The 24,599-nt window shown below is 38.7% G+C and overlaps 1 protein-coding gene across 3 annotated transcripts in view; it reads left to right on the forward strand.

The window, feature by feature from the left end:
• Positions 1-24,599, forward strand: part of DPY19L1 (dpy-19 like C-mannosyltransferase 1) — a 95,594-nt gene that overhangs the window by 4,266 nt on the left and 66,729 nt on the right. For all 3 annotated transcript variants that reach the window (XM_015095308.3, XM_042248611.1, XM_042248612.1), the window contains exons 2-6: positions 14,419-14,443; positions 15,039-15,126; positions 19,050-19,187; positions 21,934-22,054; positions 22,743-22,836. In XM_015095308.3, coding sequence (XP_014950794.2) covers positions 14,419-14,443; positions 15,039-15,126; positions 19,050-19,187; positions 21,934-22,054; positions 22,743-22,836 — 466 coding nt within the window. The remainder of the gene's footprint in view (positions 1-14,418; positions 14,444-15,038; positions 15,127-19,049; positions 19,188-21,933; positions 22,055-22,742; positions 22,837-24,599) is intronic.

Below are 24,599 nucleotides of genomic sequence, written 5' to 3' on the forward strand. Positions count from 1 at the left end.
GAAGGTCAAGCATTCATTCTATCTTGGATATGTTACCTTTGAGACCTTTGCGAGAAGTCCAAGTACACATGTCAAGTAGGTGAGGGACATAAAAGGGCTGAATGGGAACCTAAAATAGGGAGTCTTCAGCAAATGGGTGATACTAAATTCTTGGAAATTGATGATAGCATTTCTGCATATGTGCGGTTCACCGTGTACCAGGCACAGTTCCAGCTACTTTAGATTAACTGACTTATCTCAAACTCATTTCACTACTAACTCAGTCCTTACCACGGCACTGATGGTCATACCCGTGTTACCAAATGGGGGATGTGCGGCACACAGACGTTAAATACCTTGCCCAAGGTCACCCCTAGAGTGTGGAAAGGTCAAGACTTGAACCCAAGCAGTATGGCTCCAGAGTTCATGCTCTTAAACACTACTTATAAACATTATGGTTAATCCTATAAAAAGCAGTCCTTGAGCAGGAACAAGTTTAAAAACCAGAAGAATTAATTTTTAGAGTGCATAAATCTACAACTATTGTAACTTTTATTTTTGCTTTAATACTAATTTTTATTTTCTTAGCATTATTACTGTCTCCCCCACCCCCCTCGTAAGTGCATTGAAGAGCTCATTTATCTTCATGTTTGCCTGACATATTTCCTCATATTTGACTTCCTTTCCAAAGTAACAAATTATCAAGTGTGTTTTTCAGTACTTTCACTACATGTAGTTGATTCTTGGATGGCATTTTATAATTTTAATCATAGCAGCAAATGTTAACCTAATAGCATAGTCACCAAAATCAGTCACAGAAATTCTGAGTGATTCATTGCAGTGACCAAGGGTTTATCTTCTAGTTTACAGTAGCACCAACTATATCTTAAAATGAAGTTTATAAATCACTTGGCCAGTAACTTATGAAAACTTGCCATCTTGACAGATTTTTAATTTGAGAATATTGTTTTAATTGAGAAGAATGAGGATTTATGCTTATTTTCACACCAACTCCAGTTTGCCTAATAAGCTACTGCTCTGCGTTGTGTTTTCCTGTTACTTCCTAACAGTAACCACTGCTTTGTGTTGTGCTGCAAATGTCACAGCTCAGACTCTTTTCCCCATGTTTTCATACTAATCATAAAGTACTTACATAACTAGCAGAGTGCCACTGTTTTCTAGTATGTTAAAAGTTTGTTGTTGTTTTTTTAAAATAAGACCGTTTTGCCAAAATTTTACTTTCATATTTGATTCAAAGGATTTGTTAATGAAAGAAACCACTCGTTACTCACAAATAAACACTTTCAATTTTTTAATCGAAGATTATTTGACTTAATTTAAATCTATAATCATTAAAAGAAAAATAGAAACAATAGAAAGAAGTAACAGCGTATACCTCACCAAATTTGGCCAACCTACACCCAGACTTGAACAGTGCTGGGAAGTCCCAAATGACAACAATCTGGAGTCCCAGTTGGGAAAAGGTCCCAGGCAGTGTCCACTCCACCAGTGAGACTTCAGAAAGCAGCTTTGGGAGCTCCTGCTTATAATCTCAGGCTGCAAACTGATTTCATTGAAAAATGCAGCTCTGGTTTAACTTTTACCATGCTCTTTGTTGACTGTGGCTCAGATCATGAATTCCTTATTACCAAATTCAGACTCAAATGGAAGAAAGTAGGGAAAACTGCTAGACCATTCAGGTATGACCTAAATCAAATCCCTTATGATTATACAGTGGAAGTGAGAAATAGATTTAAGGGCCTAGATCTGATAGATAGAGTGCCTGATGAACTATGGAATGAGGTTCATGAGATTGTACAGGAGACAGGGATCAAGACCATCCCCATGGAAAAGAAATGCAAAAAAGCAAAATGGCTGTCTGGGGAGGCCTTACAAATAGCTGTGAAAAGAAGAGAAGCGAAAAGCAAAGGAGAAAAGGAAAAATATAAGCATCTGAATGCAGAGTTCCAAAGAATAGCAAGAAGAGATAAGAAAGCCTTCTTCAGCGATCAATGCAAAGAAATAGAGGAAAACAACAGAATGGGAAGGACTACAGATCTCTTCAAGAAAATTAGAGATACCAAGGGAACATTTCATGCAAAGATGGGCTCAGTAAAGGACAGAAATGGTATGGACCTAACAGAAGAAGAAGATATTAAGAAGAGGTGGCAAGAATACACAGAAGATCTATACAAAAAAGATCTTCACAACCTGGATAATCACGATGGTGTGATCACTCATCTAGAGCCAGACATCCTGGAATGTGAAGTCAAGTGGGCCTTAGAAAGCATCACTATGAACAAAGCTAGTGGAGGTGATGGAATTCCAGTTGAGCTGTTTCAAATCCTGAAAGATGATGCTGTGAAAGTGCTGCACTCAGTATACCAGCAAATTTGGAAAACTCAGCAGTGGCCACAGGACTGGAAAAGGTCAGTTTTCACTCCAATCCCAAAGAAAGGCAATGCCAAAGAATGCTCAAACTACTGCACAATTGCACTCATCTCACATGCTAGTAAAGGAATGCTCAAAATTCTCCAAGCCAGGCTTTAGCAATACGTGAACTGTGAACTTCCAGATGTTCAAGCTGGATTTAGAAAAGGCAGAGGAACCAGAGATCAAATTGCCAACATCTGCTGGATCATGGAAAAATCAAGAGAGTTCCAGAAAAACATCTATTTCTGCTTTATTGAATACGCCAAAGCCTTTGACTGTGTGGATCACAATCAACTGTGGAAAATTCTGAAGGAGATGGGAATACCAGACCACCTGACCTGCTTCTTGAGAAATCTGTATGCAGGTCAGGAAGCAACAGTTAGAACTGGACATGGAACAACAGACTGGTTCCAAATAGGAAAAGGAGTACATCAAGGCTGTATATTGTCACCCTGCTTATTTAACTTCTATGCAGAGTACATCATGAGAAACACTGGGTTGGAAGAAACACAAGTTGGAATCAAGATTGCCGGGAGAAATAGCAAAACCTCAGATATGCAGATGACACCACCCTTATGGCAGATATTGAAGAGGAACTAAAAAGCCCCTTGATGAAAGTGAAAGAGGAGAGTGAAAAAGTTGGCTTAAAGCTCAACATTCAGAAAATGAAGATCGTGGCATCCGGTCCCATCTCTTCATGGGAAATAGATGGGGAAACAGTGGAAACAGTGTCAGACTTTATTTTTGGGCCTCCAAAATCACTGCAGATGGTGATTGCAGCCATGAAATTAAAAGACGCTTACTCCTTGGAAGAAAAGTTATGACCAACCTAGATAGCATATTCAAAAGCAGAGACATTACTTTGCTGACTAAGGTCCGTCTAGTCAAGGCTATGGTTTTTCTAGTAGTCATGTATGGATGTGAGAGTTGGACTGTGAAGAAGGCTGAGCGCCGAAGAATTGATGCTTTTGAACTGTGGTGTTGGAGAAGACTCTTGAGAGTCCCTTGGACTGCAAGGAGATCCAACCAGTCCATTCTGAAGGAGATCAGCCTTGGGATTTCTTTGGAAGGACTGATGCTAAAGCTGAAACTCCAGTACTTTGGCCACCTCATGGGAAGAGTTTACTCATTGGAAAAGACTCTGATGCTGGGAGGGATTGGGGGCAGGAGGAAAGGGGACGACAGAGGATGAGATGACTGGATCGCATCACTGACTCAATGGGTGTGAGTCTGAGTGAACTCCGGGAGTTGGTGATGGACAGGGAGGCCTAGCGTGCTGTGATTCATGGGGTCGCAAAGAGTCGGACATGACTGAGCGACTGAACTGAACTGATGCTGTTTGTTTTACCTTGTGAGTCATAGGATTTCGTTAGACAGTGATGGGTTGGCCAGACCTCCAGGGGCTCAAGAGCTCCAAGAGTTACTCCCTTTCTTATCTAAAGTGCTTTCTGACTTACTGTGCTTGCAGGCAGGTATGGAATCTGGGCAGTGTCCAGGGAGGTCAGAAGCAGGTCAGAGGCCTGGTCTCCTGAAGCCTGAGCAAGACTTCCTCCATTTTAATGCCCCTAACCAAAGACCTGATTTCTCACTCCTCTCATCTTTGATCTCCTTGAAAGTTTCATGAAAATCTAAAACTTAAAAATTAACTCCTGGAGTTTTATATGTGAGGAAACTAAAGCGAGAGAGGTGAATGGCCTGACATCTCTTGTGAATTCACTGAGGGAAGTTGGAGATTAAAGTTAAGGTATCTTGGCTTCTTGGGGCTTCCTGGGTGGCTCAGTAGTAAAGAATCTGCCTGCCAAGCAGGAGTCTCAGCTTCGATTCCTGGGTTAGGAAGATCCCCTGGACAAGGAAATGGCAGTCCATTCCCGTATTCTTGGCTGGGAAATCCCACAGACAGAGTCATCTTGTGGGCTACAGTCCATGAGGTCACAAAGAGTTAGACATGACTTAGCAACTAAACAACAGTTATCTTGACTTGTTTGATACATCTGTCAAATTGTAGGTTTCAGATCTACAATCTAAGGCAACTGTCAAAGATACTGTAATGGGAACATATTTAGTAGTCCCAACACCTAATTATATGTTCCAAGACGTAATAATGTTTTTAGCAAGAGTTCTACTTTGGTGGCTTATGCTCACTTAGGGAATTGCTCTGTTTGTTAAATCCTTATGGTCAACCTGTCAGCCTCCATTTTGTCTTTGCATAACTATTTTTTTTTTTTGGAAACTACTAAATTTTGAATTGTTTTTGATTGGTTGGTTGGGATTGTCATTAAAAAAAGGAGAGCAAAATATTAAAAATCAGTGTCATAGTTTTCTTAATCGTTTAACAGATAAGCAAAACATGCTACCCAAGAGCAGTTTGAAATTTGGAGAGAATACATAGCCTTGAAAATCCATAGCTATAACCTTAAAACTTTAATGACTTATTGATTAATGAACTTGTTAAAATCTCTTGCTTCATATGATGGGCCTGGGGGTGTACTGTGTATATATGGATCTTTTTTTTTTTTTTCTCTAGGGAAGAGATGCAGCTTCTACATTTTTTTTGTTGTTAGATTTACTAAAGCTTTACAGTTTCACTGATTGCTCAGAAGCATTTAGTGAACCTAGCATATTATTTCAGGTGTATATTTTATCCTGCTACTTGTTCTTTAAAAACTGAAATGCATTTTTTTTCAGTCAAGAGAAAGTTACTTTATTAAAATTGCTAATGTAACTTACTCTTTGATTTCTGAAATATTTTTGTCCATGTTAGGTGAAGATATGATTTTAAAAGGAAGCTAGAATTTATTGCTTTAAAAACACATGTATTGGGTAGTTGTATTAAGTATTGCCTGCTTTAATATATGTATATACATAAATATTTTTAATATTTGGCTTCTTCCCTGGTGGCTCAGACAGTAAAGAATCTGCTTGCAGTGCCAGAGACCCCAGGTTCAATCACTGGGTTGGGAAGATCCCCCAGAGAAGGGAATGGTTACCCAACTCCAGTATTCTTGCCTAGAGAATTCCATGGACAGTGGAGCCTGGTGGGCTCCATGGGGTCACAAAGAGTCAAACACAACTGAGCAAGCAACACACTTTAATGTATGTGTATACATAAATATTTTTAAAGTGTGAAAATTTACATTGTATAATTCTCTGTTTAGAAGTCTAATTTTTATACTCTTTGGGGCTGGTGGTATTTACATTCCGTGTTCTGTTTTCATTCACCTCAAAGTAAACCTTTGTCCTTGATTTTTAAATTATTTCTCAGGAGTTTTCTCCTTTATGCCAGTACATCCTTTTGGTTAAATGTGCTTATTGGCATTTTTTTCTGCTTGAGCTTCCAACTAGAAGGAAACCAGAGGCATGAAACCCAGGCTTTCCTGGAAGCCTTGGTTTATCCCAGTCATGTGACCTTGGGCCTCATGGGAAAATAAGAACCATTTTTTGCCTCAAAAGGAATTCTGGGTCTTTTTGCTTAATCTTTAAAAGTGCTCAGTGAACTGCAACTGATAAATAGCTAGGTTTATTCATGATAATTGAAATTTCTGAATTTTCCCCTAACTGTTGTAAGATACTATTTTGCTCAGTGTCAAATATATGGAGGAGATTCAAATTAACTATAGTCAACCTTACAAGTATAATTACATAGACCACTGTGAATTCTTGATCTTATCTAGGAGCTATATAGTTTTCTTCCAGTCATGACCGAATTTTAAAATAATCCTGCTTCTCACTTTGAGAGTCAATGTCCTATTAATCAATTGAGTGCATGTTTTGCCTACTGAAACAAGAAAACAAATTAAAAGGGTCAAACCTGCCAAGGCTTTTAGTTTGGGGAGCAGAAATATCCAAAAGGAAAACAGAAAATAATCATGGAGGCCCTTTGGAGAATCTGAAGTCCTTATTAGTGTTAATAGTTGTAGCTGTTGTTTTTGTTTAGTCGCTAAGTTTTGTCTGACTCTTTGTGACCCCATGGACTCTAGCCCACCAGGCTCCTCTGTCCATGGGATTTCCTAGGCAAGAATATTGGAGCGGGTTGACATTTCCTTGTTCAGTGGATTTTCCCAACCTAGGATTGAACCTGTGTCTCCTGCATTGGAAGGCAGGTTCTTTACCACTGTGCCACCAGGGAAGTCCCCAGTTGTAGCTATGCAGAGTTATTAAATGCTAGGAGTAGAGATAACCAAGTAAAAACCCTCATTTCACATTTGATGCAAATGAGACTGAGGCTGAATAAGTCATATGAATTCCAAGGAATATTTCTTCTTAAGAATGTAAAAAATAATTTGATTCTTAATTTTAATTCTTTTCCTTTCTTAATTCTCAGCTGTCAGGATTTTGACAGTTTTTCCTTCAGAATACCTTTTGAATTTATGTTTCCCTTTTCATAATAACAATTGTTAAAAATGTAGCTTTCCAAGCCCCAAGTGAGATCTATTGCATCAGGATCTCTGAGAGTGGGGGCTCAGGAATGCAGTCTTAACATGCTCCACCACCATCAGTGTTTTCATCCATGGTTGCATGTTAGAATCATCCCCAGTACCAGATCTAGCAATGTCCAAAGCTCTGCGATGATTCAGTGTGCTGTCAGTATTGAGATATTGCCCTTAGAAGTGTTTATAAATCAGCTCAGGGGTCTGGGGATCTGGAATGGGACCTGAGAGTCTGAATTTCTGATAAGCTCCCAGGTGACCTAATTATTGCTAGAAAACATGTGGAATACAAAGCAGCCAATGCTTACATTTTGTGAACAAGTATGAATATTTTGCTCCAGCCGTTTCTGTACCAGTGATAATTAACCTTGACTGTATATTAGAATCATTCAAGTATTAAAATAAACCTGGAATTTCAGATTTAGAAGCCCTGGATTAATACTCAGACATCTCTAGTTTTATTTAGCAACACTGATGATTCTAATGCAATCCCAGGGTTTAGATCACTTTTGCTCTATGTTGCTGCTTTATGATGTTCTTTCTGAATCTTGTTCTGTTTCTTTACTGACTGAAAGTGCTTCGGAACCTGTTTTTGTACATCATGGCGCACAGTAAAAAATGATAATGTTTGTGTGGCATGAGTGTGAGAGTAAATGGTCTCACCCAGGGGGTGCTCTGCTGGCTCCCATTCTTGGTACCACTGGTTGAGTAGCTATGACAATACCCGCCCCCCCCCCCCATTCCCTACGCCGCTGGTGTTCATAGAGCTCTGAGAGCCAGACACACCGTATATATAGTGAGTGAGCCTTCAGTTGATAACTCATTGTTGTGAGTATCATGTGTATTCTGTATCATCAATATCAGTGATGGGAACTCTTTTGCTATGTTGGATCAGAGTCCACATCCAGCTTTATTGTAGCTGTCTTGGCTACTCAACATAAATCCTCACCTAAGTTGTAATTGTGTCCTGAATCCAACCTCTCCCCCTCACTTCTGCCCACCCAATCCCACTTTAATAAACCCTGCCCTGAGTGGCCATTATTGATCTGCTATCTCAGATTTCTTACAGTTCATAGACTTTGTGCTATTTGCTTGGGTGCGGATGTTCTCATTATTTTATGTACCTAAATCTTATCTGTCGAAGATTTTATCTTTAAAGGCGCAGATGCTGGCTTATATTTTAGTCTCAAGTACTCTAGCATAGGGGACTGTGATAAAGGTAACTTTGGTGGAAAGTTTTTACTTCCGCTCTAGGTTTGAAGGATTCATTAATGAAAGAGTGCCTTACAAACACATAAACAATTCCAACCTTATATAGATTATTTGACTTAATTTAAATATACACTCATTCACTCATTAAAAGAAAAAAAATTAGAAACAATGGAGAGAAGTAATAGCATTGTTGTTTAGTTGCTGTTGTGCCTGATTCTTTGAGACCCCATGAAATGCAGCACACCAGACTTCCCTGTCCTTCACTATCATATATGTGAAACATACATGTGTAGCAACAATACATCACCAACATCCAGACTTGAACAGCGCTGGCGAGTCCTGAATGAGAGCAATCTGGAGTCCCAGCTGAGCAAAGGTCCCAGGCAGTGGCCAGACTGCGGGTGAGACTTCAAATTGCAGCTTTGAGGGATCCCACTATAATTCTGACTCACAAACTGATACCATCATTAGTTTGCATACAAAAAAGCAGCTCTTTTACAATGCCGTTTGTTTCATCTTGTGAGTCACAAGACATCTTAGAGACGGAGCAGGGAAGAGGGGGTTGGCCAGACAATCAGGGGCTCAAGAAAATTGTAAGACCTACTCCCTTTCTTACCTAAAGTGCTTCCAGACTTGCTGTGCTTGCAGGCAGGCATGGATTCCAGGCAGTGTCCAGTAGGTTAGAAGCGGATCAGAGGCCTGCTCTCCCAAGATTTCCTCCATTTTAACTTCCCTAACAAGGTGTAATGAATTTTCCTGGTGTCTCAGCGGCAAGGAATCTGCCTGCCAATGCAGGTGACACAGGTTCGATCCCTGGGTCGAAAAGATCTTCTGGAGGAGAACATGGCAACCCACTTCAGTATCCTTGCCTGGGAGATCCCATGGATAGAGGAGCCTGGCGGGCAATCTGGGGGGTCGCAAAGAGTCAGACACAACTTAGCGACTAAACAACAGCAATACAACAAGCAAGGTTTAATACCTATTGGCAGGACAGGCTTCTCTAAATACCACTTTTGAATGCCTTTAACTTTGAAGGACGAATTAAGAGTTTTCAGGCATATTGCATAATTAAAGCGAAAGTCGCTCAGTCATGTCCGACTCTTTGCAACCGCATAGACAGTAGTCCATAGAATTCTCCAGGACAGAATACTGGAGTGGGTAGCCTTTCCCTTCTCCAGGGGATCTTCCCAAACCAGGAATCGAACCAGGGTCTCTTGCGTTGCAGGCCGATTCTTTACCAACTGAGCGATCAGGGAAGCTATCAGGAAGCATCATTAAAATGCTAGGTATTTCAGAGGATCGTTGCCCTGTGTAGCCTATGTGAAGGGTGTGTGGTGGGACACAGAATGTGGGCTCCATGGTATGAGCCATGGAAAAGCCAATGGGACTTCAGACATGGGGAGGAGATGCTTAACTCTGTATGTTTAGAAGTCGACTTCCTTCTCTAGGAAAGACTGTTGGTGTGAAACAGCTAGACTACTTCCTAGTGACTTCAGCTTCTGAAAAGAAACTTTTAAACTCTGCGTGGTCCCTTGAAAACAACTGTTATTACTATTAGGAAGAGGTTTAATATGGAACTTGTCAGGATTAATTTGAAAATCCTGTCCAGTGGATTTAAGAAGAGTTCTTAACTTCTTTTTATGTCATTTTGTCACTTGGGCATTAAGGAGGCCAAAACTGCAGAATGTTTTAAGTACGGATTAGCCTCAATTTAGGAATAAGTTGTATTTTTAAATTTTGCAAGTCATTTTGGACTTAGAGTGTATTTCTCCATATAAATATTGTTACAAGATGGAGTCATCAAGTGCATGAAGATCTAAAGGGAGGCAGCTCTGTCACTGTGGAGAGAAACTGAGGCTCAGGAGGGAGGCTGTGTCCAGGTTCTTGCTTTGGGGGAAATACCTTTTCAGAGGCCCAGTTTTTCATCTGTAAAATGAGAATGAATACAAGATTGCTGTGAGACTCAAGAGAGCTTGTGAAGGTATTCTGAGAATTAAGGCAAGTCCTAGTTATGAAGTCCAAAGGGATTCAGTGTAGGGTGGGTGGGCAACTGCAGTTGTGGCTGGCTCAGAGGTTAAAGCGTCTGGGAGAGACCTGGGTTCGATCCCTGGGTAGGGAAGATCCCCTGGAGAAGGAAATGGCACCCCACTCCAGTATTCTTGCCTGGAGAATCCCATGGAAGTAGGAGCCTGGTGGGCTACAGTCCATGGGGTCGAGAAGAGTCGGACACGACTGAGCGACTTCCCTTTCCCTTTCACTTTCACTTTCTGTGGCCAGCAGGTTGTCACAGAGGGGTGAAGGGAGCCACAGCACCCTAGCTTGGCAGTTCCTGCTTTTAGCTTGAGGAGGAGGAAGAGAGAAAGGACGGTGGGTGTCCAGCTTTAGCATGCAGAAGACGCGGCTGAGGAACCTTAGGAAAGCAGGTCGCGGAGCTCCACTTCCGAGGAATCCCAGCTGGGTGAGTGGAGGGAGGGTCTGCGGAAGAGACCAGGACTTCTGAGCCACCTGCTAGTGCGAGGCAGCCTGGAGAAACGGAGAGACTGCGAGAGTTGGGAGAGATCCGGGGGATCCGCTGGTTGGAGAGGGGATGGGCTTCAGGAGCCCTTGAAGACTGAGCAAAACAGCATGGAGTAACCTCCTGTCCTGTTTCTTTCTCTGTTCCTTCTGCCCTCGTCACAGCAGTGAAACGATGCAGGCCATGGATGCGGTGGGGAGCAACAAGGGCCACCCCCTCCGCGCTTTCTGAGCTGTGGCTGGACAGAGGCGTGTCTGGGAGCAGAGCTGGGGCGGGCCTCTGGAACGCCACTGTGCTGGGGTTCAGGACTGAGAACCTGGAGGCTTAGGCAGCAGGCTGCACCTGGGCAAAGGGTCTGATTTGCACTGATCACGGGGAATCTATTTTTGAAAACAAAACAATTACATGCACACTGTGTGTGTGTGTGTGTGTGTGTGTGTGTGTGTGTGTGTGTGTGTATAGCTAACTATCAAAGTATATTCAACTTTGGTTTATTATGTGGACATGATTTAGGATTATTTAATTTTCCCCCTCATATGCATTAATTCAGCATTTGAGTCGGACTTTGTTTTCAGCTTCTTACTAAGTACTACTATGGTAGAATTCAGTAAAACATTGTTTTTCCCCTCAGGGAATTGCATTCTATTTTGTTTAAACAAGATTCTAATAACTGGAGAATAATAATTTTCAATGAAGAAGGAGCTCAAATCCTGTAAGGCTGAAAATTGATGTAATGTGACATATAATCTGGTACGAAATTTCTTTAATCAGAAAGTGGAAGGAGTGGCCAGTTTAGTTTCAGAGTATTGGTAATTTGTGTGCTTCCAGCAAAACTTAAGAGCCTTACAGAATTCTCAGTCACAGGATTGCAGTCTTTTGAGTTAGATTACAAAGCAAACTTTCACTCTTTGAACACCATTTTTCTTATAGAATAGTTTTGGAATTTTTGAAAGCTTTTTTTTTTTTTTGAATGTTCTGATGTTTAGAATGACAAAAATAACATATGTGTTAAACTGGAAAAATTGGTTATCAATTTTGTGAACTCCCCAAAGACTATACACAGGATTAATAATCACCAGAATATATTTAGAGAAAATCATAATCTTTTCTGTAGGCAAGAAGGCATGAAAAGCTCTTTGGGGATGTTTTAAGAAGTTTTTGTCATTATATGTCTTTATGCTTAAATTATGTGCTCACAAGGCAGTATCTGCTTTATTTACTGGGGTTTTCATTTTCAGATGACATATACATAGAATTTATCTCAATTGAATAAATTAAAGCATAATTCTATACTTTTATATAAAAATAGCTTCTATAGAATACACTGCCTGTAACAACAGATGAATTGTAGCCTTTTTTTTCTTTTTTCTTAAAATAATAAAAGAAAGATGGAAGGGGAATAAGATACTTCAGGGTAAGGAGGCCTTTGTTGCAGCCCTTCCGTCCTCCACAAGAGGCCACACAGTACAGGGTTCTTAGGTCAGAATTCCTGCTTCCAACTTCCGTTTCTCTGTTTATCCGCTTTGTTTCTTGGGCTAGTTTCTAAAGTTCCCTGAGAATCAACTTATTATCTCTATGTGTGCTGTATGCTAAGTCGCTCAGTCCTGCCGACTCTGCAACCCCATGGACTGTAGCCCTCCTCTGTCCGTGGGATTTCCCAGCAAGAATACTGGAGTGGGTTGCCATTTTCTCCTCCAGGGGATCTTCCCCTTCGAACCTGCACCTTGTGTCTCCTGCATTGGCAGGTGGATTCTTTACCACTGAGCCGCCTGAAGCCCTTATTATTTGTATACCAGGGAGGTGTTGGTACTTAACACATAGGATGCTTGTGAAGACTTATGTTAGTTCAGGTAGAGCACTTAAAAATGCCTGGCAGGTAATAAGAATTCAAATGTTAGCTGCTTTATTACTACTACTGCTACTAATTAACTATTGTTATTGTTAAATTGAAATGAAAACAGGAATTTAAAACATTATGAATTGAAGGCAGATTATGAATCAGCCTTGGAAACTGAAAGAGGGTCATTCAGATGCTGAGAAATCCAAGAATTGACTAGTGCTGCAAGGATTAAATTAAGGAAGGCACCAAAAGGACTTTGTGTCTTTTTCCTTCTGAGAAATTATAGTATGCTGAGGGAGCAGAGAGCTGATGATCTTGAAAAATCATATGTATTACTGGAGAATTGTGAAGGTCAGAGGCTAATTTAAAGGCATAATGTAAAATGCATTTCTGTTAAAGTCCCTAGAATACTGTTTGCCCTCTTTTACCAGAATTACTTAGTATTATTCTAGAAGTTTATTATTATTGTCACATGGGAAGAATAAACTAAAATAGTAAAATTATTAAACAGGAACAAAATTATCATTTTAAAATATTACTTAAAATGGAGAATTAGAGATGATAAACAAAAATACACCCTAAAAGAATCAATTGTATAGCAAAGGAAATACATTACAAATAAATACACTTCAAAACTAAATACATTAACAATATCCAGTGACGTATAATGAAAACAAAATTTCATGTTTATTAGAAGGGGAGAAAGTATTAAAACTCCCAGGAAAGACTTAATAAGAAATATGAGTTAAGTTTATGTCATTAGCTCTACTGATAGGAGTTTTGTCAGGGGCAATTGTAAAGAGAGTTCGAATAATTGAATCTATATGTTTATGGATAATAACATATATGTGCTGTAAACATGTAGATTCTTCCCATATTTATTTATCAATGAAGTAAAAATTATAATCTCTAAGGGATTACCAAAGTATAAATGTAACAGTTCTTCAGTATGATAAAGGTGGTATTTACATTCTATGACAGAAGAATGATTTATTCAGGACATAATAGTTAAGACATTAAGCAAATAAAGCCCAAATTTTATTATGGTGGTATGACATCTTTAAAGGAAGTGGACAGTAGATTGCTCAACAAGAAATCAAAGTTTCAAAAGCTCAAAGAACCCTTGACAAACAAATGTCAAATGATAAACCTAGTTAAATATTTGTAGTTTCAATGATCTAGAAAGAGTAACTCTTTGTCTTTTGTAACCATTAGTATCTTCTAGGTAAAATGAATTTTAAAAATTTTAAATAGAAATACCTCTATAAAAATAAGACGATAAGATCTGAGCTCTTTGTCTTTAATTTCTAAGAGTATTTCATAGTTGGTTTCCTTGTAGTTATTTAATCAGAAGCCTACAATAGGATGAATCTTGTGATATAAGAATACTGTTTTCTGGATTCTTTTTAATGTGTTCTTTGTACTTGTACAGAAGGCAAACTATTGATTCTTGTACGAAACTGGTTTTATTACCAGTTTTTCTCTCTGTTTTTCTATTTTCTTTCTCCACCTCTTTTTCTTCCTTCCTGTTTTGTTTTAAATTTATTTAAAAATATTAAAACTTATTATAAAAATTCAGATATTGCAGCTTGTATCAAAGTGATAGCTCCTTTTTTCTGTCCCTCTCCAGTCCTGTTCCCTGAAGTTACCATATCTTTATTCTTCTGCCTCTCACCATTGGTTCTATCCTTCTTGCAGCTGAGTTTGTGGAGCTTACCATCCAAACGTTTCTTGTATGGTTGTTGGCAAATAATATTAATAGCTCCTAATTTATTTTGTTGAGTGAATGAAAATTATAGCTATATGCTTAATTCTTTTATAATTTAGTCCACTGGTATTTTAAGCAGAGCTCTGGGACTTTTTTTGAAGAGTCCCTATTCTTTATCCACTCCCTATGAGTTCAGGATCTACAGTTCCCAGACTTTATCATGTTTATCTTTGCAATGCTTTTCTGTAAGGTGAAAACACTTTTAATGCTAAAATAATGATTTATGTTTCTTTTTTTCTTGCAGCTGCCTTTGCAGCAGTGTTGCACTGGTAAGAACGTTTTTCTCCTATGGTATATTTTAGGCAGATGTTTACAGCCTATAATTCCAGTATAAGGATGAATATATATTACATGCAGCAAACTAGTATGCAAATGTAGTTTAATTGATAAATCAGAGCCAGAAAATGCAATTTTTAATAAAAAAGAGATCTATTATTAATGAGGTTATATTTGAAACTCTTTTTAACATTAATATAGTGTTCATATTGGGAAGATTAAGTTTTTTAATCTTCTGGATAGGAAGAAATATGAATTTCATAAATCAGACATTTCTGAAATAGTAACCCAATGACATTTATAGTTTAATCTATAATTTTATTGTTTTTGGCTTATAGTATCATTATTCTGGTTCATTCTAATTTTAAAATCTAATTTGATGTGTTTTCTTATAGAGAGAAATTTTAGTGGAAATATAAGATATATTGAATGGAAGAACTATGGATACTGTTCTATTTGAGTTTTATCACAAAATTAAGTGCAAATACGTAGAGTATTAATATTTTATTTTTGCTTTTAGAGTTTCTTTAAAAATTATACTTAGTATAAGTTTCAACACTGTTGCTTTGTTACTGTTTTGTTTTATAGGAGTCATATAACACACCTCTTTGAAAATGATCGTCATTTTTCTCACCTCTCAACATTGGAAAGAGAGATGGCTTTTCGCACTGAAATGGTTAGTTTTCATGTAGTATTTTATTGTAGTAGTTTAATAACCTAAATATTTTAAGCTTCTTATGGAAATTTTCAAAGATATTTTAAAGTAGAAAGAGTAGACCCAACTCCCCCTACCCATTCCTGTAGCTTCAACAACTGAAGACACATAGCCATTTTTCTGTCATCTACATTTTCATGCCATCTCTTTTTAAAGGAAACCTCAGATACCATATCATTTCATCTGTAAATATTTTTCATGTATGTCTCAAAGGACTTTTTTGTTAACTGCAGTATCATTGTCATACTTGAAAATATTGAAGACCAGTTACTCAGTATCCTCAAATATCAATCAGAGTTTAAGTGACCTGGGGGAATGGGCATTTACTAACCATCAGTTCAGTTCAGTTCAGTCACTCAGTAGTGTCCTACTCTTTGTGACCCCATGAATCGCAGCACGCCAGGCCTCCCTGTCCATCACCAACTCCCGGAGTTCACTCAGACTCAACGTCCATCGAGTCAGTGATGCCATCCAGCCATCTCATCCTCTGCCTTCCCCTTCTCCTCCCACCCCCAATCCCTCCCAGCATCAGAGTCTTTTCCAATGAGTCAACTCTTCGCATGAGGTGGCCAAAGTACTGGAGTTTCAGCTTTAGCATAATAACTCCGTAAAGAAGAACTTTTGATGTTCCTCTTTATTTGGACTTTTTCTCTGAGCTATACTTTATATAAGAAAGACAGGAAAATGCTTGATGCCTTCCTTCTATTACAACTTTTTGGGAAAATGAGTTGCTTCTCTAGCATCTTTTAATGGTGACAAGCAGAGTTCTGTCTTTGGGTGTATGTTTATGGCCTGATAGCTTTTAACAGATTTCTTAAACTTACCTGTCTTTTGCTGGTGAGGGCCCTTGCAGTTGGCTCTGTGATTCCTTGATATGGGATTCCCAGATGGCTCAGTGGTAAAGAATCTGCCTGCCAATGCAGGAGACATAAGAAACATGGGTTTGATCCCTATCCCTTCCCTCTAGGGAAGATCCCCTAGAGTAGGAAATGGCAACCTGCTCCAGTATTCTTGCCTGGAAAATTCAGTGGACAGAGGAGCTTGGTGGGCTGCATAGTCCATGGGGTTGCAAAGCGTTGGAAATGATTGAGCATGTGTGCATACACACACGCACACATGTACACACACACTCTCCTTGATATGACCCCACTAGTATTCTGTAGCTTCCTTAACTTTCTGGTACTGCAGAACATTTCCTTTCCAGACCTGGAATCATCCAGTATTCTAAGGAGCCCTGATTCCTTCCAGTAGCAAATGGTATTTAGAGGCCACAATTTTGGTGATAGAGGTATTCATTGCTAGTATTTTATACTAGATTGGCCATTGTGCCTAGGCCTTTTTAGTAGATAGAATTAGGAAACAATTTTTTTAATAGAAAAAATAAATTATTTATTTATATTTCTACATTCAAATTTAGGATTAATTACTTTTTTGATATTAAATTTGTATCTCTTCTGTTAGCCTGAGATTCTTGGTTTCACGTTACCTATATTTGAGGCATAAAAGTATCAAATATATTGTTAAAAATGATTACTAGAAATAATTTAAAACTTGTTTGTGGTTTTATTTTTGACTTTAATATATATTCAGCTAAGAGTGTACAGTAAAATTCAGTTCAATCACTCAGTCGTGTCCGACTCTTTGCGACCCCATGAATCATAGCACACCAGGCCTCCCTGTCCATCACCAACTCCCGGAGTTCACTCAAACTCATGTCCATCTAGTTGGTGATGCCATCCAGCCATCTCATCCTCTGTCGTCCCCTTCCTCCTCCTCCTCCCAATCCCTCCCAGCATCAGAGTCTTTTCCAATGAGTAAACTCTCGCATGAGGTGGCCAAAGTACTGGAGTTTCAGCTTTTGCATCATTCCTTCCAAAGAAATCCCAGGGCTGATTTCCTTTAGAATGGACTGGTTGGATCTCCTTGCAGTCCAGGGGACTCTCAAGAGTCTTCTCCAACACCACAGTTCAAAAGCATCAATTCTTCAGCGTTCAGCTTTTTTTACAGTCCAACTCTCACATCCATACATGACTACTAGAAAAACCATAGCCTTGACTAGACGGACCTTTGTTGGCAAAGTAATGTCTCTGCTTTTCAGTATGCTGTCTAGGTTAGTCATAACTTTCCTTCCAAGGAGTAAGCGTCTTTTAATTTCATGACTGCAGTCACCATCTGCAGTGATTTTGGAGCCCCCAAAAATAAAGTCTGACACTGTTTCTACTGTTTCCCCATCTGTTTGCCATGAAGTGATGGGACCAGATGCCATGATCTTCGTTTTCTGAATGTTGAGCTTTAAGCCAAGTTTTTCACTTTTCCTCTTTCACTTTCATCAAGAGGCTTTTTAGTTCCTTTTCACTTTCTGCCATAAGGGTGGGGTCATCTGCATACCTGAGGTTATTGATATTTCTCCCAGCAATCTTGATTCCAGCTTGTGCTTCTTCCAGCCCAGCATTTCTCATGATGTACTCTGCATAGAAGTTAAATAAGCAGGGTGACAGTATACAGCCTTGACCTTAAATTTGTTTGAAATCCTTTCCCAATTTAATAAATAATTCTTATATTTTTTTTGGATATTTAGGAATATAAACATTTTTGTTTTAAATTTTAGTTGTATAAGATATTTATGTGATTCCAAAATCAAACCTATAAACAAGGTAGGTTGTAGTTTCCTGGGGGGCTGTCATAACAAAGTACTTGTACCTTAAAAGAGCAGAAGTTTATTTTCTCACAGTTCTGGAGGCTAGAAGTCTAAAATCTAGGTGATGGCCGAATGTGTTCTCTCTGAGACTTCATTCTAGCTTCTCATGGTTCTGGTAATCCTTGCCTTGCATTATAAGGTACCATGACTCCAATCTCTGCCTCTGTCTTCATGAAGCATTTTCCCCTATATCTCAGTTTAAATTTCCCTTTTATTATAAAGATACCAGTTATATTGCATTTGGAGTCAGCCTTTCACATCATGTGGCGAAAGTATTGGAGCTTTAGCATTAGTCTTTCCAATGAGTATTCAGGATTGATTTCCTTTAGGATTGATTGGTTTGATCTCCCTGCTGTCCTAGAGTCTTCTCCAGCACCACAATTCAGAAACATCAGTTCTTCGGTGCTCTGCCTTCTTTATGGTCCAACTCTCACATCCATACATAACTACTAGTAAAGCATTTTTTTCCTCAAAATGGGAGTACTACCACGGTCCCTCTCTTCTGTTTTCACAGCCCCAGTTCTGTAGGCTTCTTACCTTACGCTGAGCTGAGAAGAACCTTTTCTAACTCTGAAAGAAGCCTTTTCTAACTCTTCGATTAGTATGGGTTATGCTGCTGCTGCTAAGTCGCTTCAGTCGTGTCTGACTCTGTGACCCCATAGACAGCAGCCCACCAGGCTCCCCCATCCCTGGGATTCTCCAGTCAAGAACACTGGAGTGGGCTGCCATTTCCTTCTCCAGTGCATGAAGTGAAAAGTGAAAGTGAAGTCGCTCAGTCATGTCTGACTCTTAGCGATCCCGTGGACTGCAGCACACCAGGGTTATAGGGGTTTCCTAAATGAGCATGCTGTCTGAGTTATATGACTTTTTCAATGTTAAAGCTGTTTTTTAAGTTGTTTTGAGATCAGTTGTTCAATTAAGACAAGGTGGAGCCTGGTGGGCTGCCATCTATGGGGTTGCACAGAGTCGGACACAACTGAAGTGACTTAGCAGCAGCAGCATGCTAAAATATGTAAGTTTTTTACAACCTGAGCATTTATTAGTGATCAGAATCTTGTGAAATTAATTGTAGCTGTTACGTGTGTGGATTGCTTTGTTTTTAAAAAACGGTATACTAAGTTTTATTTTAAGCTAATACGAGGCATAGTAATTATGTACTTTTTATTATAACATGTGCTTGTTTTAGGGACTGTATTATTCCTACTTTAAGACTATTGTGGAAGCACCCTCATTTTTGAATGGAGTATGGATGATTATGAATGATAAACTGACTGAATATCCCCTTGTTATTAATACATTAAAAAGGTTCAATCTTTACCCTGAGGTAAGATACTTTTTCAATTATGATTTTTTTACTTTATAAAGTATTGCTTATATTAAATGGTGATTCTAAGTCTCAGATCTAGTTCAATATATTAAATTTTATCTTTTTTAAAAAAGTAAATGGGTATCTTAGAAAGAGATATGAAAAAAATCATTATTAATTTGGGGGGTCTTTAATGATTTTATGGAAATGAGTATTATGATTGCATGGTTTAGAAAATATGAAAACTAGATTTGTGTGTTTATATGTATTACATTACCTTTACATGTCATTTGCCGAATACTGTTTCTTCCTTATCTGAGATTCTTCATTTAATCAGATGCGCATTTCCCCTAGTGGGAGTGGAAGAAAGGAGCTGAGATAGGAAGGCAGTGCTATGAGTAACTGTTTAATGCATCCCTAGGCATTCTCCAGGACCTACCTGGGTTGTGACTTCCTCAGTGACATCCTTCTTGAGGTTCTCCTGTTAAGCATGCTTCCCCTTGGCCCCCCCTTCCTAGCATGCTGATGCTGCTAGAAGGTGTGTTGCCTGCTGCAGCAGGGCCATGGCTGCCTTGGTGCTGTGAGATCTGAAGCTGGGGCTCAGTATCAGCACTAATCAGGGCTCTTGGTCATTTCCCATTGAGTAAGAGGAGGCTAATTTCCAGATGAACTGAGTTAGCCTGCTTAATTATGGAGGAGATAGAGACCAATAAATAACCACCAAAGTGCTTATTGAGTACTTTCTGTACATGTCTGCATTTACTGTTCCAGCAATGGGATCACACAACACTTTTTTATAAGTGCTTTTTGTCTTTTAAGAATATTTAAAACCATCTTCCTAAATCATCTTTTCTCAACAGCATCATTTTTTATGGCAGTAATATAATCTGCCATTGTTTATTTAGTTCATCTTTTATGAAAATTTTGGTTGTTTTCAACTTCTAAAATATCCTAAAGCTGCAATAAACATTCTTGAAGCAAAATCTTTACCCATATCCATATGTTTTTTTAAACTCTAAATTTGTGGATGGGGATACACGTATACTTATGTTTTTTTAAACTATAAATTTGTGGATGTGGAACTATTTAGTTCGACAGAATATAGGCTTTGATGATTTTGGTACATGTTGCCAAAATGCTTTCTGGATAGGATTTATTAATGAAAATTACCACAGGCAGTGTTTTTGAAAATGCATGTTTTTCTGGATCCTTGCTAATTTAATGGCTAAAAAAATTAAGATCATGTGATGCATTTTGTTCATTGTTATATATTTGTGTATGTACATGTATATTTTCAGTGCTATGTATTAAATGCACTTCCACTTTTAAAACTAATTGCTTATTCATGCCCTTGTCTATATTTTTATTGACGTTTTGTAAGAGCTCATTATATGCAGGAAGTCAATACTATGCTATACAGATACGACATTTTCGCCAGCTTTTTGTTTGCCCTTTAGCTTTACAGTATGATGTGAATGTATTTTTTCTTGTCAGAGCTATCATGTCTATGAATCTTTAAGATTTATGTTTTTTATTCATTCATATATGTAAACAAAACTTATTCTTTTTATAATTATGTTTTTGAGATTAACAGTTTTAATTTATCTGAAATTTGTTTGAATACTCAGTTTTGGGGCAGGAATCCAACCTTTTATTTTTTCAAAATGGTCTTCTGTGTAACCTAACACTTGGGTGAGTGGTCCATCTTCTGCCTGCTTCTTTTATTATTTCCAAAATTATTATACACATATGCTTTCAGCTACTTTTGGACTTTCTGTTTAGTGTTACCTTGTGTTGAGGTCCTGAGAAATAGGCTCTAAGATGGAGATCTGTACCTGAAGTATATAGGGGAACTCCCTTGGGGGCAATATCTGAAGGGGGATGAAGGAATTAGGAGGAGGCAGGCAGAGGAGTTGAGCTGTGATCCAGTCACAGCAGAGGCCTCAGCCAATCTCTGGGGAAGCTCTGGAACTGGGATGACCCTACAGAGTTGTCCTACCTGAAGCAAGGGCCTCTGACCTTTATATTCCCCCCTGTTGACTAGTTATGGCTGCAGTTACCCTTGGGGAGGGTGACGTTTAGTGAATTTACTCTCTACTGCAGAGGGTAGCTCCCAGAGAGAGACGCAGCTGAGGGTTGTCAGCCGCCACCCCTCCCAACTGCTCAGGGGATGAGTGCCTCAGCCCCGAAGAGAGACCTGTGGCACTCCACTGCATCTGCCATAGTTCCTTTGATCTGTCTGGCTATTCTTGTGCCAGCATCACACTGTTTTAATTATATAAGTAGCAAATTTTATTATCTGTTAGGACATTTTCTTCAGTTATCTCCGTTTTGTCATTTTTCCATGTAACACATCTCAGTAGACACTTGCGATTTTGCTCAGCTTTGTTTTATGTTTATGAATTAATTTGAGGAAGAATTCACATCTTGAAAAATTAAATCTGTTCAGGAAGATAGAATATCTTTCTGTTTGTTCAACTCTTGTTTTATGTCCCTTAGTTGAATTTTATAGCTTTTGAAGATTACAGATTGTATATCTTTTGTTATATCTTATTCTTAGCCGTGGGTGAACAGGTGAAGACTGACCAGTGAAGAATCTACATAGGGGACTGTGAAGCTTCTTTACTAGATTTAAAGAGACCCAGATGGGAATGGTACAGGAAGGGAAAATTTGTCAATTGTCAAAATATCTCAAAAATATTCTAGTAAGGAAACTGTTGAGGATACTTTTTTCTTAAAATGTCTCCCTTTCTTTTTCAATTAGGTAATCTTAGCCAGCTGGTACAGGATTTATACCAAAATAATGGATTTGATTGGTATTCAAACCAAGATATGTTGGACAGTTACCAGAGGAGAAGGACTCAGCCCTATTGAAAGCTGTGAAGGCAAGTTGCTGTGATATTGTCTTGTTTGTTGCAGTACAATAAATTTACGGCAAACTTAGTGGTGTAAACAACAATTTTATTGTGTTTATGGTTTCTGCTAGTAGGGAATTTGGGCAGGGTATAGAATGGTTGGTTTGTTTCTGCGATGTCAGAGGACTCTGCTAGACTCAAATGGCTGGGAACACTGGAATTAACTTGGAGCTACTTCACTTACATTCTGGCTGCTTGACTGGGGTACCTGCAAGGCTGAGCCCAGCTGAGCCTCACTGGAGCACCTGCAAGTGCCCTTTTCACGCATCTTGTGCTTTTGTATTAGTATCTCAGAGTAGTTAGGCTTCTCATGCGGTTGCTCAGGGCTCCAAGTCGGATACTGCGTGGCCTCTTCCATACGGCTTCTGCCATGGCCTGCTGAAGCAGTCACAAGCCCAGCCAGACTTAAAAGCAGGGGCACAGACCCCAGACCTCTGCAGGAGGAGTCTCCATGAATTTGCAGCCCTGTTTTATAACCGCTATAGCTACTTCTCTGGTCTCACCTATGTTTCACACTGGTGTCATGTGCTCAGATGGGAACCCAGGCAACCATTTAGTGTGTCTGGCAACCATTTTCAAAATAGTCACAATTTAATGTGAATTGCCAGACACATAAATTAATCTATAGTTAAAGCATTTTGTTTTTTAATTTTTAAAGGACTGGGAGATCCTGCTTGCTTTTATGTTGCTGTAATTTTTATTTTAAATGGACTAATGATGGCATTGTTCTTCATATATGGCACATATTTAAGGTAAGACTATTCATTTTTAATATGTATGGTTTATACTGTATACTAGAATAGTAAGAACAGTGAGATAATGATTGACTTATCGTTCAGTTTTATGACAATGTCATTTCTAATATATCTATTAGTAGATAAAAAATTACTTCCTATTGATTGATTTCACTATTGGCATAGCCAGCCACATTTAAAATAATTTTAAAGGATAAAGTAGAGGAGGGCAGGGATATTTGATAAATATTAAATATTCATGGGCTTTTGTACATAAGCAGTATATATTGGTTACCTAAAATATTGGGAACATAAGGGAAAGGACCATTTATTGTCAAATGGTGTTAGTGACTATTCTGCTAATGTTAAACAGAAATATAGTCTATACAGATATTTAATAACTGCCTTCATTTACTTCATAGTTGAGCAACATTTCTAAAACTAAAAGATTAACATATTTTCTGAGTTTTGCGTTTCCATTTCTCCTTTTTTTGACCATTCCTTCTACTACTTGTTTGAATTATTTTAGCTTCAGAGTATTTTTAGAATTTTCTTTTTTGGCTTCTTCCTGATTCTTTGAGGTCCAGAGGTATAGCATATGTATGTAATTTTCAATTTGGGTTAATGCATGCGAATCTGCTATTATCCTGTTGTTTTCTTTGCTTTGGAAGTGTGGCATTTTCAGTTTAATACCTCAAAGATCTCTTGCATCCTAGCTTAGTGTCTGAGTATATACCAGTTGCTTGATAAATATTTGTCAAATGAGGAAGCTGTTAGAAGATCAACTTAAAATATATTTGCATAAAGATTTAAGATACTTTGATGCTAATATTTCTGACTTTGCTCTAAATAAGTTCTTTGAATTATGTAATTAGGGGAGACTGAAATGAAAATTCATGATTAAAAGATGTGAAAAATTTTCTTTTTGAAACAAGATACACAGAACTAACTTAACAGAAGTATCTGGTAAGCAGGAGAGGAAGCTGACTTTTGAAGGAAAGCAAAGCCAGGGTGCTTTGTCTCATGAGGAGCCAAAGTTAGATGAGTTTGGGGGGGGGGGAGGATCTATTCATTTTGCTGAGTAGTACCCAGCTGTCTTTATTACATTTGGGAAATCAGACTTAAAGAGAAGTTAAAACATGGAACATGACATTCTTACTAAATTGCTAACCTATAGTTATGCTGTTTTTTTAATTGAAAGAAGAATTTCTAAACATTAAAAGTAAGCATGCAATATCATTTTCTTATAATGCTTACTATGACAATTATTTCAAAGGCTGAAGACATAATATCTGCTGCAGAGAATATGAGGCTCTGGGTTTGGTTGAGGGATTCTTGGTGCTTTGGGCCCTGGCCAGAAATTTTTTAGTCTGCAGAGAGCAGTATTCTCCCTCCATGTTCATTTGTTCAGTCTGGACCTGAAGTGCATACTAAGTCGTCCCTTTCTGAGACTGCATGTTTGGGTTCTGAGAGCATGGGGGTGGGGTGAGGTTGGAGATGGCAGCAGTGGTGGGCGTGTGTCAGTAGAAGATAGACAGCAAGGATAAAGTGCTTTCAGTTCTGGAGGCAGGAGAAATTTGTTCTGTGTGGAGCAGTCGATCTAGCTCTGTCTTGGAGGATCAGAGCACTGTGGATAGGTGGAGTCGAAAAGAACCCTGGGGAGAGGCATAGGTGGACATTTTGGGATAGGGAGGGGGTAGAAAGCAGATCAGTTTCCCTGGGATACAAATGACTGAGGAGGGATTGTGGAAGATCAGATTGGAGCAAAGAGTTGGGGTTGT

The sequence above is a fragment of the Ovis aries genome, chromosome 4, assembly GCF_016772045.2.
Source record: "Ovis aries strain OAR_USU_Benz2616 breed Rambouillet chromosome 4, ARS-UI_Ramb_v3.0, whole genome shotgun sequence".
NCBI lineage: Eukaryota > Metazoa > Chordata > Mammalia > Artiodactyla > Bovidae > Ovis > Ovis aries.